The following is a 13,534-nucleotide window of genomic DNA, read 5'->3' as shown; positions in this document are numbered from 1 at the left end:
GGGAAAGGGAGGGAGAGTCTTTGGGGGCAGCAGCGTGTGAGAGGACTGAATGGCCATGGAAACGGTTCTCATGGAATCCCTGCAGGTGAGACTGGGGGTGGGGGGGACAAGGAGACTGACTATCCAGCAGACTGGGGACCGTGTTTAGGAAATAGCAAGGCTGGAATATGTGCATGCATGTGTGCGGGCGGAGGCGGGATGCCCATGACTGAATGGCCACGGATGGCACTTTGATGGCTGCCAGCCTCTTTTCCGTCTCTCTCCTGGATTGTGTACACAGTTCTCCTGCACAGCGGAAAGCACATTGGCTGTTTGGTGAGCGGTACAAACCCGGCAGAAAGCCATCAGGCTGTGGGCACTTTCTGTGGGAACACTTTCTCGCAGGTGTTTCTGGGGGGCCAGTCACTCTCAGTACAGCATCAAGGTGCAACTCTTGTGCCCGTCGGGGGCGGAGACTGTGAGGCAGGAGGCAATTTCCTTCCCTCTCATAATTCTGGTTGCTTTGAGGCGGCTAGACAGAGACTCACTTGGAGAGCTCCTGCATTGCCAATGACCTACAGTGACTGTGTGAAAACCGCTGCCGGCACTCACTTCAGCACTGGAGGCAGCAGGGCACCCAGCCAAACCCAGGAGCTCCAAAACCCAAACCAGTGCCAAAAAGCCCATCCCACCAAAAGGGAGCCAGAAGGCTGCAGAGGGACCGCTGGGAGCCCCTGGAATTCGCCATGCTGCTGGGTCATCCCACAGTGAGGAGGATTGTTTTGGGGGCTTTTCTGACAAGTTTCTTGTCTATGCCCCATCTCCCACCATCCCCCATAACAATGTCTCTTTGTGGGCAGGGGTGCCAGCATTGCATGGTGCTCTGATGTCCAGGTCCACCCACAGATAGTAAATCCAAATAGGACTGAATCCCTCAGAAGGGAGGAGATGAACTGTGGCAGGCAAGGGGGTGTCACGCAGTAACACTGTCTGCTGGCTGGGGGTGCAAAGGTGGTTTAGGATCTGCTCATGACGGTCCTGTCTGACACAGCTCCTAAGAGAACCCAGGGGCTTCTAGTACTTGTTCCTTCCTGGTGACCCCCCACAGAACACCTACTTGCCACAAAGTTTGCAAGGGCAGAGGGGCCCTCTCTTTCCCCAGCTGCCCCAGCCATAGGTGCTGGAACTAGGGGTGCTGCCATACCCCTGGGCTTGAAGTGGTTTCCGTCAGCTATAGGGTTTACAGTTTGGTTCAGTGGCTCTGAGCACCCCCCACTAAGCAAATTGTTCCAGCACCCCTGGGCCCAGCCGCACCTCCAAGCTTGGAACTGCTGATTATTTTGCCTGCAGATATGAACTGATTCTGGGCACAAATTAGGGCTGTTTCTCCATGCTCTGTCAGTGGGATTAGGTCAGAGCATGCTGACTGCAGAGGAATGCCAGAGGTTTGCAAATAGAAGAAGTTAAAATGTAACTAGTAGTAACTATGGGAGGATTATCTCCCACCCTCAATAATTAACCATTACGGGTTCTGACGTTCCAAGGAACATGGTGTGGCGGAGAAATAATTGCTCACTGACTAAAAAGGGGGGGACCAAGACGCAGGTCACAGAGATCTCCTACTGGGCTTTCTTTTGCTTCAGCATGGAGTGGCACAGGTCTCAGCCAAGTAGCAAAGCACCCTAGGACACCACCACTCTGCACACTGTATGCTGGGGCTGATGCAGAAGGAGGTTACATGTGCCAATTAAGTGCCGCCCTCAAGGCACCCAGCAAATTAGTGGTGGAGCCCATGCTGCTGCTTCAGCACTCTGACTGTAAAACCTCAGCACCTGATCCCGCCACTTGTGAGTTTTAGAATAGCACATTGGGTACAGCGCCACACGACGTGAGCAAGCGTGGCAAAAACAGAAACTCAGACAAGCATCTGCCCTGATCAGAACGGAGTCTGCTGCCAGCCGAGGACGCTGCCCTGTGCTTTATGCAAATAGAAGCAATGCATTTCTGTTTGCTCAAGACCATGAGATTTGGATAATAAACCAATTTCTCCTGTGCAGCCTACAGGAAGTTGCCCACGCCTGAGAGCCGGATAGTGAGACAGTGAGAATTGCTGATAATTATTCATTCATATAAATAAGGAAAGGGTCCAAATGATTAGTTTTGTACACCACTGGCGTATGTAACTGCTTGCTTATATTACTACCTGTATTGGCCTTATCGGTCCCTCCTGCCTCTAGTTAGTCTCACGCTTGTAGAGCCTTGCCTTAAATTACATTGTTAGCACTTTAGAGCTGGGACTGTGTCACCCTATACATGTGTACAGTGCCTAGGCCAACAGGGCTCCCACAGGCCTACAGAGATTATTTGGGATACAGAAAACAGGGCAGCTGGGCGCAGCGAGTTGATACACATCCAGGCATCTGGGTGCAGGGGCAGAGTTAATACATGGGGTTTTTATGGTCTCATTCTAATGCCTACAGAGACACATAACAACACCACAGCACAGACTGGCACACGTGGCCTTCTCTATTCACGAAAGGCTCAGGGCTGGATTAACAAGGTGTGCAACAAGTCAGGAATGAGTTGGGCTGGGAACGCTTGGCTGGCACCTATCTCTGCTCTGGTCAGCCTGAGGCAGTCCTGCCGGCCCCTTGCTTTCAAAAGCAATGAATTCACTATTCACATATCTTAAAGTTTAAAAACAAATGAGTTTATCAGAATTTTAATTATCCAAAAGAAGAATTACACTGAACAATGCAGGCCTGGCAGCATCCAATTAACAGAGCGGGGAAAACAGAAACACACTCCCGAACTGCCCTTTCCTCCCTGTAGTGGATTGAGACTCACCATAGCAGCGCCTCCTGCTGGTCATCTGGGAGTTAGCTCTTTTCCAGCATACAGAGCACCCTCTGCAGGCCGGTGTCCCACCTGCCGCTGGCCCCATGTCCCTCCCAGATCCCAGTTCCCTTTACCTCAGGATTCTGCCCCAGTAGTACCCCCACTCTCTGGGTCTCCCCTCCTCAGGGGAACCCCCAACTCTCTAAGCCCACCTGGCTTCAGTGGGTACTGCCAGTCATCATCTAGCCCCCGCTCACTGGGGCAAACTGCAGTGTGTAATGGACACTCCTCGTTGGCAAGGGGTTAGGACCAGCTGCCTCTACTAGGGTGACCAGATCGCAAGAGTGAAATACCAGGACACATTGGGCGAGGGGGGGTGGGAAGGGACAGACACAGGTGCACACCCCGACCGGAGCCGGAGGCACACTGGTCCGCCTGGCCCTGTGGTGCTACCAGCGTTCCCCTTCCTGTTGGGGATGCGCCCATGCTGCACCACACAGCTCCCCTGCCCAGAACCCCCTGGATCCACTATGCCCAGAGCCCCCCACAATCCTTCCACCACAAATGCACAGTGCTGTGCACACACACACCCTGCCCAGCACCTCCCTGCCCACAGCCCCACTACAGCTGCCCCGCTCCCCACACAGAACCCTCCCCCACTCGCTAGTTTCCCAATACACACAGATTTCCCCTCCCTCCCAGGGCCCTTCCCCACAGCCCCACCACCACAACTACACAATGCCCCATACAGACCCCCACTGCCCTGACACACACACAGATCTCCCCCACTTCCCAGCACCCCCCAACAGGACCCCACTGTCTAGCACCCCAAAACACACAAACCTCCCCCACTGCCCAGTGCCTTCCACACGCCTCCCAGATACTCACCATCACACCCTGCCTTCCCTGGCCACACTTAGCAGCCCTGCTGGGAGGTCTCTGACTCCTAGGGCAAGAGCGGCAAGGGGAGACTCCAGACTCTCCACGTGCTGCGCCCGCCACAAGCGCAAGCTCTGTGGCTCCCATTGGCCAGGAAAAGCACCAATGGGAGCTGCTGCAGAGCGGGGCTTGCAGGCACCAGCAGCACGCAGAGCCCCCCCACCCTAAGAGCCAGAGGGACCTGCCTGGGGGCAAAGTGGGGAGTCCCAGCGGTGCTTACCTGGGGCGGCTCCCATCCCGGGAAGCATCCGGCAGGCAGGTCCCTCTGGCTCCTAAGGTCACAGGTTGGGGGGGGGGGGGCACGGAGGGCTCTCTGCCCCCTCCCAGTGCCTGCAAGCCCCGCCCCTGCAGTGCACGATGCTCCTGCTGGCATGTGGGCACCAGGAACTGCCCCAGGAAGCGGTAAGCGGCAGTGCCGCAGCTGCGGCCCGGATGGTCCCGATATAGGGACAAAGGGCGTCCCGACCAATGTAAGGTCGGGATGCAGGACAAGTCTCCTAAAACCAGGACTGTCCTGATAAAATTGGGACATCTGGTCATCCTAGCCTCTACCTATTCCCAGGCTGCACCTCTGTAGCCCCAGTACCTTTGTAGGCCTTCAGCAAGGCCTGCAGCCTTCCCCAATACTGCTCCAGCTCAGGTTCCTTGCTCCCAGGCAGCTAACCCTTCCCACTCCAGGGCTAGGGTGAGACTTCTACAGCTCCTGGCCTCCAGCCCTCATATCAGTGCCAGCTGTGGCCCGATTAAGCCATCCACACCTGGGGCCAACTATCTCGCCAGCCTCCCTCAGCTGCTCTTAATCCATTTTAATTTGGAGTGGGGCAGCCACCCCACTACACTCCCCTCATCAGCCATGTCACACAAATATACCAAAGTCAGACTCAGACATCCTACGTGGTAGGTGACACATCTAACTCAATCAGTAACAGAGCTGACCCATGGATTGAGAGATGATTTTGCTAGGTCTGATCACTGGGTGGCAGCTCTGAGTCAATGTTGTTCCCTTGCAGAAAGGAGCAGGAAAGAACTGAGTTCTCTTTCCCCGGCACTGTTACTCACCAAAGCAGCTAGCTAGTTGCTATCATCTCCTACAAACAGCCAGTGTACTGGGAATCCAGCATGTCATAGTATTTGAGCAATTAGAGATAGAAGAGATCCATTAAACCATAGTTTGTCCACTCGCATAACCTTTCCCCTGCCCCAACCCTAGTTTTCCCTGCAATAATATATGTCCTCCCTGGCTTTGTCCAGTCTGGTTTTACGTGTCCTGGTGATGGGGCTTCCACTACCTCCCTAGAGACATCATTCTGCAGGATAGAGTCACAGATAGGAAAGGTTTCTCCAGCTGCAGCCAAGTTTCCCCATTGCTGTTTCACCCCTTGACTCCTTGTCCCATCCTTAGCAATTCCAATCCCTCCTTGACAGGTTTGCTATCTACATCCTTCCAACACTAATTCTTCTGGATGCGTATTATCTCTCTAAATAAACTAGATCTGTTTTCAGAATGTGAGGCATTTCATTCCAGGTGCTTGCACCAGAATCTTATCCGTGACATGACATTTGATCGTTCATGCTGTGAAGTTTGCATTGAACTCAATATTACATTGCAGCAGAAGCGTGGCAAAGCTAACATGATAATGGCAGGGGGATTAGAGCTGTGTGTAACGAGCAGAGCTCTCCAAAGGGGAGAGATTTCCTGGTTTCTCTAGCCAAGTACGCTGATACAGCTGAGGAGGATGTGGTGCTGATTGACATCTGCCACTCACTTTGGAAGGAGGGCTGGGAAGAAGGACTGCCCTTTGCTTTTCCTGCCTGGGTTCGGGAGGGGAAACAGTGATGACAAGAAGAGGCAACAGGCTTCGAGTGGGGGACTCGAATCCATTCACCTGTTCTCTTGCCCTCACCAGTCCTCTTGTAGCACTAGTACAGTTCCTTGGCCCTGACAGCTGGTTCCTGTCCTGCCCACGGAGGCAACACAAAGTAATCGTCACACTTCAGGGTTTTGAAGAGCTGAATGGCCTGCATGTGAAGAGCAGGCTCTCGCTTGCTATTGACAGATCCTCCATCACAGGGCGGCTTTCCAAATGCCTGTCTGGCTTCTGATGTCTGATCAGCCAGGGGGCCTTTCTCACCCATGGGGGGCTTCTCACCAGGTTTGAGGCCAGGAAAGAAGCAGTATTCCCCCACCTGGCGTAGAAAAACTGGTCCGGTGCCATCGGGGTTGAACATGACCACATTATCCTCTTGCCCAGGCTCTGCTTTAGCAAAATCAACCCCCTCCAATAGGATGGGTGGGGAAAAAACGACGGGTTCTGGAGTGCCACAGAGAGCCTTGGGGAACATAACATAGCTCCCAAATCCAGAGAGAGCGGCTGATGCTGGAGATGGAACTGGGACTGCGACACCAGGTTTTTCAGGGCCCAACTCGGGGCTAGGGGTGCCCTCTGTGGCATGGGGCAGTTGTGGGTTGGATGACAACATGCCAGAAGCAGTGGGCATCCCCTCCAGTGGGGCCTGTGCAGGGGACAGATGGGCAGAGTCTCTTGCTGGCATCAGTGACAGACCTTCCGTGGTGACGTATCCCAGTGGCAATTTCTGACCGGAATTGTTTAAGACGGCAGCAATCGGTGACCTTTGACCTTTGGTGTCCCCTTGTGCCACTTCCCCACCTGCTGGCTGGCCTTGTGGCCCTTCTTGCCCTCCAGCAAGTGGCTGCTTCATCTCTTTCTCAGCAGGAAGCGAGACGGGGTGGAGCTGAGCTTCTCCTCTCTCCTCCTCCACCAGCAGGATCTGGGAAGAGGCCCCCTGGGGTAGGGACACGTACTCCAGGGACACTGGCCTCCCCTTGGTTCCCAGTGGGGCAGCTTCCTGGTCCTGATGAATGTCAGGCAGGGAGCACCCATGGGGGAAGTGCAAGTATGGACCATTAAAGTCAAAGCAGGACATGGGTGCCTGAGAAGCAGTGACCTTAGCACTGCTCCTCCAGGGGAGCATGGCTGGTGACAAGGACTGACTGGTGCTCTGACTCGAATGGCAGCTAGCCGGGGCTGCAGGATGTGGAGCTGGAGTTGTCACTTCAAGAGTCTGATATGGGTTCTTTGGGTCCAGTGCACCAAGGAAGCACATCATCCTCTCGGTCACGACTGCAGGGAGCTCTGCTGAACTAACCTTCATCTGTCTGCAAGGGGGAAACAAGAGGAATCAGAGATGGCACCCTGCAGAGAACATCACATATGGACAGGGAGTGGAGCTGAGGGCCTCCTGGGAGAAAGGTCTTCTGCGGGTTAGAAGGAATCTTTCCCTGGGGGCAGATTATCGCATAACTGCCTATGGCAGAATTTCTTGTGCTTTCCTCTGAAGCAGCTGGCACCGGCATCTATTCCTGGCAAGATACTGGACTAGATGGACCATTGGCTGGACCCAGTCTGGCAGTTTCTGTGTTTCTTGAGTCTAAGGGGCCCAAGCAGCACATCACCCTTCAGAGACCATGATCACCACCACCTACATTATATATAGCACCAGACCTTTGCCTGGCACTGGGCGAAGTTTATAAAAAGACATGGTCCCTGCCGCAAGGAACTTACAGCCACTGAGGTAGAAGACAGAAAAAGGGAGGGAGCAAACAAGGAGTGATGGGGGTTCAAATAAATACAAATAATGGCCTGCGCTTTCCAAAAGTGACTAGTGATGGCTGGGCACCCACCCATGGGCAGTGGGTATCAAAGGCCAGGGGAGACTAAGCCTCCCCTGACCGAGGCCGTGGCCTTGCCAGTGATCCACCCCTAGGCCATGCCCTCACTCCCCCTCTCCCCTTAAGCCAGCAGGGGCTCAGCTCCTTCCAGTGGCCTGGAGCTCAGGGTTGGTGCTGGCAGCCCAGGGCTGGGGTGGCCGGGGTGGCTCAAGGAGGGTGAAGAGCCTCTGTCCCCAACCTGGAAGGGGAGAGCGCTCTAAGCCCTGGGAAAAGGGGTACAGCTATAAGTGTCTCCAAGTTGGGACTCAGGCTATTCTAACTGAATATGGCCTTCCTCAGGCTACTCTTCTTAACCCAGAATCCCTCACAGCATAGAGCATGATGGGTACCCTGCCTCAGCACAACCTCCCTACATCAGGAGCTGTGCGGAGGGCAGTCTTGGGTTTCTTACATTTGCCCCACACTACTGCATTGGAGGAATTATCCTCTGTCCTATTGCAGCCCCAGCTGGCTCTTGTATGCTGCCAGAGCCAGAATCAGCCCCAAGAGTGGTGAGGGCCTCACTTCCAGGAGGCAGGAAAATAGGATGTGTAGGGCAGGGGGCGTGTATGCATCTGTATGCTGGGGGTGCTTATCCACCTCCATTTCCAGATTGGGAAATCAAAGGCAAGCCCATTACCAGAAGGAGAGATCAGGGAGGAAGGGCTCAGGGTTTGGGACTGGTGTTTCCAGGGAGCCAGGGAGAGCAGGGGCTGCAAGTCCATCCATTGACATTTCCAGATGGTCATGTGGAGGATGTGCCAAGGTTTATCATTCACACCAGTTACATTTGCCATCCGTCCCTGATGGGATCAGCCACCCAGAGGAACTGAGATGCCACCATCACCAAGCAACGTCTCAGAGAGTATCACCACTGAGCAGTGCACTGACCACTCACCCATCCAGCACTTGGATGCAGCTGGCCAGGTCCATCTTCTCGGAAGGGCTCTGCTTGCCAAAGTCCAGCTGGCTGCTCGGCAGCGGAATCCCAAGTGCTACTTTCTGAAAAGAGACAAGGGCAGATAGCATTCCTGGCAGACAGAGGGTGATTCCCTGAGGGCAGAGGGGAGCCAGAAGCCCCATAGTGGAGATGCCACAGTGTGTGGTAGCACTTTAACCCCTCTTGGGGGCAACATTGCTCCTGGGGACTGGTGGTTTGATGGGGGGAATAGGTCTGGAGGCCTCCTGCTGGAGGCCTTGTCGCCCTGCCTCACCACACCCCAGAAAAGAGCAGAGGAGAAGTCCTCCAGGCAGTCTAGAGAGGCTGCAGGGGAGCAGCTAATCAGAGAGGCTGCTGGAGTGACCAGTCAGGGGGCAGAAGGGCCATATAAAAGGAAGCCGCAGGGACACAGCAGTCAGTTGCTGCCTGGAGCTTGAAGAATGGGTGCATGGCTGGCTGGAAGAGTAGCAAGACCATGGCCAGCTCAGTGCAGGCAGGCTGAGCCCAGGACCTAGCCAGACCAGGCAAGGGTACCATGATGGGCCCTGCTGGTCTGGTTGAAGACTAAGCCCAGGGAGAGCTGCCAAAAAGACACTAACCGAGGGTCCCGAGATGGGCTCCTTTGGGGCTGTTAAAGAAGGCAGTACCTCTGGAGGAAGCCTTGGTGCTAGAGCCCCGTACCAGAGCCATGAGCAAGACCTAGAGACTGTACACCCCAGAAGGGGGGACAGTGTGTGTGACTCAGCCGGAGGGGGGGGGTGTGCTCATGAGAGGCAGGTGCCACCCCATTGTAAGAACTGAAAAGAAAGCAGGCTCACACCCAACCAGGAAGGGGGCACCTGCAAGAGGTGTGTACTGCCCTGTTCAAAACTGAGTAATTGCAGTCATGTATTGGCGCTCACAAGTGTAAGGTAAAACACAGTGGCAAAAATCCTGCTATCTCCTGGGCTTCTCCTATGCACCAATGGGCAGGGTCCTCAGACAATGTGTCCCCACATGTGCTGTGAAAGGATAGAGGCTTGAGAGGGCAATTAACCTGCCTGCTTGAACCTGGAGGATGGGCCAGGACTAATCAGAAGTAAAGCCCAGGTGGGGAAGAGAAGGGCTTGTGGCCATAAAGAGCTGAGTGAGACTCATGGGAGGAAGGAGACCCAGGGGAGAAGAGGTGGGAAGTAACCTGAGAGAAGGCTGAGAGGGCGAAGGCAGAGCAGACAGGCTACTCCAGGGGTGAGTGGGAAGCCTGACTGGAGACATGGGCCCTGAAGAGCAGTAGCTTGCCTGAGCCCCTGAGAGAGGGGAGGAGCGTGCCAGCCCCTGGACAGCGGGGCTGTTGAAAGCCCAGGTCCTGTGAGGCCGAGGTGGCCAGCTGAGCCCAGCCAGGCTGAGGGTTTGGTTTTGTTTACAGTTCTGTTGGACTTGGTCAAGAACTCGGCTGGCCAGAAGCGGCAGGACTCTGTCAAGTCGTCAGACCAGAGGGCCGGGATACTCTTACAGCTGGAGTAGGCCAAAGGGTAGTAGGGGAAAGCTCAGTTCTCTCTTACCTGGAGGTAGCTCTGGAGCAGCTGACTCCTGCCGGGATTTGGAATCTTTTCCTCCCATTTTTTCTTCTTGCTGTAACAAGACAGAGTTTGCAGGGTCACTTCTCTTGGGAGGAGGCTACAGCAGATACACAGCCTTACCCTGGGCCCCCTTGTCAACCCAGAGGTCCTGAAACTCCATGGCCCTACACTCAAGCTGCTGTCTGACATGGAGAGAGCTCTGCGCTGCACCCCAGGCATATCTCCAGCTCAACTAAGCCCTAGATCCACGATAGGGATGTGCTCACGCAGCACCTCCCTGCACTCACTCTATTGGTGTGTCTGGTGAATCTCCAACTCCCAGTGCAGACTTACCTGAGTAGGCATCTATAACCACACCAGCCAAATGCTATCAGCACGATGGTGAAGACTGGGATCAGCAGTGGGAGAATCAGTGGTGACCCGGCTGAGGCAGATAAATGAGAGAGAGAGATATAGACAGCAACAGAAAATGGCTTCATTCTGTATCGAAACTTACATTCTGGATGCTCTTTTGGGATGATATTGAGGTCAGGAAAATGTAGGTTGCCTGTCAAGTCACGAGTCCTAACTGACAGGTGTGTTAGACCATGGAATACTCACCCACTTGGGATAGACTAGATGTGACCTAATCAGGAGAGCTGGGCAAAGTACCAGGAGAATGAATTGGTCAACACATTTGCTAAATCCAACTCTTGATTTGGTCTGAGCCCCTTCTTTGGGTTTTTCATGAACATCTGGACAACCAGTTTGTTTGTGCAAACACCTGGGGACGAGCTTGTATTTGTGTGAGTCTTCATATGCTCACAGACCTCATACGTTTCCAAGAAAGAATTCCCTCTCCTGCATAACTCCAAGGGACAGGGTCTCCCAGGAGGTACTGTGGAAATGGGGTTCTCCTCTACAGATCTCATTAGGTCAACCCCAAATGGGATATAGTCCTCAAGCCCCTGTTCTCCCCAGTCCCATGTTAGGACTATTTAAAAAAAACTAAAGAAATTCCCAAAGCAAATAACTTTGTTAAAGTGAAGTTCAGACTGAGGGCTTATCTGTACTTATGGCTAAATCGGCCTTGTTGCGATCAGTGCAGCAGTGTCAATTTAGTGGGTCTGGTGAAGATACACTAAGTCGATGGGAAAGCACTCTCCCGTCAACATCTGTACTCCGCCTCCCTGGGAGGCAGAAGGTAAATTGGCCAGAGAGCGTCTCCCATCAACACAGCATGGGGATCTGAGGGTCATAGTGGACCACAAGCTAAATATGAGTAAACAGTGTAACATTGTTGCGAAAAAAAGCAAACGTCATTCTGGGATGTATAAGCAGGAGTGTTGTAAGCAAGACACAAGAAGTAATTCTTCTGCTCTACTCCGCGCTGATCAGACCTCAACTGGAGTATTGTGTCCAGTTCTAGGTGCCACATTTCAGGAAAGGTGTGGACAAATTGGAGAAAGTCCAGAGAAGAGCAACAAAAATTATGAATGGTCTAGAAAACATGACCTATGATGGAATATTGAAAAAATTGGGTGTGTTTAGTCTGCAAAAGAGAAGACTGAGAGGGGACATGAAAACAGTTTTCAAGTACATAAAAGGTTGTTACAAGGAGGCAGGATAAGAATTGTTCTTCTTAACTTCTGAGGATAGGACGAGAAGCAATGGGCTTAAATTGCAGGAAGGGCAGTTTAAGTTGGACATAAGGAAAAACTTTCTAACTGTCAGGTTAGGAAGCACAGGTTAAGCACTGGAATAAATTGCCTAGGGAGATTGTGGAATCTCTATCACTGGAGATTTTTAAGAGCAGGTTAGACAAACACCTATCAGGAATGGCCTAGATAATACTTAGTCCTGCCATGAGTGCAGGGGACTGGAAGAGATGACCTCTCGAGGTCCCTTCCAGTCCTATAATTCTATGGTGTAGACACTGCTGTAAGTTGACCTAAGTTTCATCAACTTCAGTTACTTAATTTACATAATTTATGTAACTGAAGTAACGTAACTGAGGTCGACTTACAGCTTTAGTGTAGACCAACCCTCCAAGAACAGATCAGTAACTTCAGGGTGAAGATCCTTACAAGAACACTGCAGATAGCAACAAAAAAAGACTTGCAGTTAAGTGTAAATGTACAGGAAACACAAACATTTGAGAGTCTAGAAATTCACAATTAAGGCTTATTCAGTCACCTCTCCTGTTTGTACAGGTTCAGGAAGCCAATCAGAGACCAGGAATTCCATCATGAGACCTAGTGACCAATCACACAGACTGAATTCCAAATACTGAACAACACTCCCATGAAGCAATGCTTCTCTGAATGACCAGAGAAACCCATGTAGGCTCTGATGGATTTGCTTAAAATCAGTTGCAAAGAGCCCATCTTTTCATTATTTCACAAACATGAAAATGTTGTTCAGAATGAACAGTTCAACCAGCTCCACTGATTAATCCCTTTCTACCTTCTAGCATGGATCATTCCTTCCCTTCTCCAGACCTCCACTTAGATCCATGAACTTCTCACACTGGCCTCCAGCCCCATTTTCAGCCTGACCACGTCCAGTGGGATCCAGTCTGCCTGGTTCCTCTTAAAGGTAGTAACCTGGACACCTCAAAGGCTGCAGTGCAGAGATACTATGTGTAGGGGAAGATTACAGTCATGTGACCCTCCTGTGAAATTCTATACATTGGGGAAGCGTGCTGTAACCCCCATATTCCTCATTTTTGTATAATTGTGATCTTACGTATAAAGCATGCCTTGTAATGTATCAGGGAAAGGTTATGATCTGCTGAAAGTCATTTCTCTAGCCATAGATGTGTATCATTAATGCATATGAAGTTATGAGAATTGTGTAGTATGGTTGTCACTAAAACATGCTGTAAGTTGGGGGAATCAGCCAAATATTAGCTCCCCAGAGGCAACAGCAAGGAAAGTAACCAACGCCTGGGCAGGGTGTCAAAAAACCCATCAACAGCCATTATTCAGCAAGGGAGCTACAATGCAATGACTCACCTGCATGAGGCCACACCCAAGAGAATTGCTCAACCTTGCTTGGAGAGACTAAGTAATGCTCACCTGACTCTGAAGCGGGGGGCAGGGGGCAAAGACAAGAGGGGAGAAAGGACATGATAAAAGGGAGAGATATTTGCCATGCTCTTCCTCTCTCTTCCACCTACATCCACAGATACCACACCAAGCAACTGAAGCACTGATCAAAGGGGAGAGCCTGACTGAAGAGCAACCAGCCAGCCTGTAGTGAGAAGCATCTAAGTTTGTGTGAAAGTAGAATGAATTATATTGAAATTATAATTCATTAAAGAAATGCTGCTTGAAGGGTTTGTTGAAATATAGTTGTCAGGAAGAGAAACATTAAGGAGTGTGAGACAATGGGTCCTCAAACTAATTAACTTAGAGCTCCTACTGAGCTAGGAGATTGGTTAACGTTAGTATGCAAATAAGACATGTATGTATATTTGTCAGTTTCTGCTTCCTTTTGTCTCTTATGTTAAATTGGCTTTCCCTTATCTGTTTAAATAAGTTAGCTTGAGCTTTTGCAGGAGGCTCA

The 13,534-nt window shown here is 51.9% G+C and overlaps 2 protein-coding genes across 3 annotated transcripts in view; both read right to left on the bottom strand.

The window, feature by feature from the left end:
• MPST (mercaptopyruvate sulfurtransferase) overlaps positions 1-4,434 on the bottom strand; it is a 34,137-nt gene extending 29,703 nt beyond the window's left edge. Inside the window, exon 1 of the mRNA XM_073325434.1 lies at positions 3,977-4,434. Coding sequence (XP_073181535.1) covers positions 3,977-4,296 — 320 coding nt within the window. The 5' untranslated portion in view covers positions 4,297-4,434. The remainder of the gene's footprint in view (positions 1-3,976) is intronic.
• A 144-nt stretch (positions 4,435-4,578) lies between these two features.
• The window catches only part of LOC140903696 (cytokine receptor common subunit beta-like), a 36,577-nt gene continuing 27,621 nt past the window's right edge, over positions 4,579-13,534 (bottom strand). For both annotated transcript variants that reach the window (XM_073325405.1, XM_073325395.1), the window contains 4 exons: positions 10,319-10,409; positions 9,968-10,037; positions 8,385-8,488; positions 4,579-6,934 (listed from right to left, as the gene is read on the bottom strand). In XM_073325405.1, coding sequence (XP_073181506.1) covers positions 5,677-6,934; positions 8,385-8,488; positions 9,968-10,037; positions 10,319-10,409 — 1,523 coding nt within the window. In that variant the 3' untranslated portion in view covers positions 4,579-5,676. The remainder of the gene's footprint in view (positions 6,935-8,384; positions 8,489-9,967; positions 10,038-10,318; positions 10,410-13,534) is intronic.

This window comes from Lepidochelys kempii, chromosome 1 (genome assembly GCF_965140265.1).
Source record: "Lepidochelys kempii isolate rLepKem1 chromosome 1, rLepKem1.hap2, whole genome shotgun sequence".
Lineage (NCBI taxonomy): Eukaryota > Metazoa > Chordata > Testudines > Cheloniidae > Lepidochelys > Lepidochelys kempii.
Note: the sequence above shows the minus strand (reverse complement) of the source record. Positions and strands in the feature narration are given on the sequence as shown.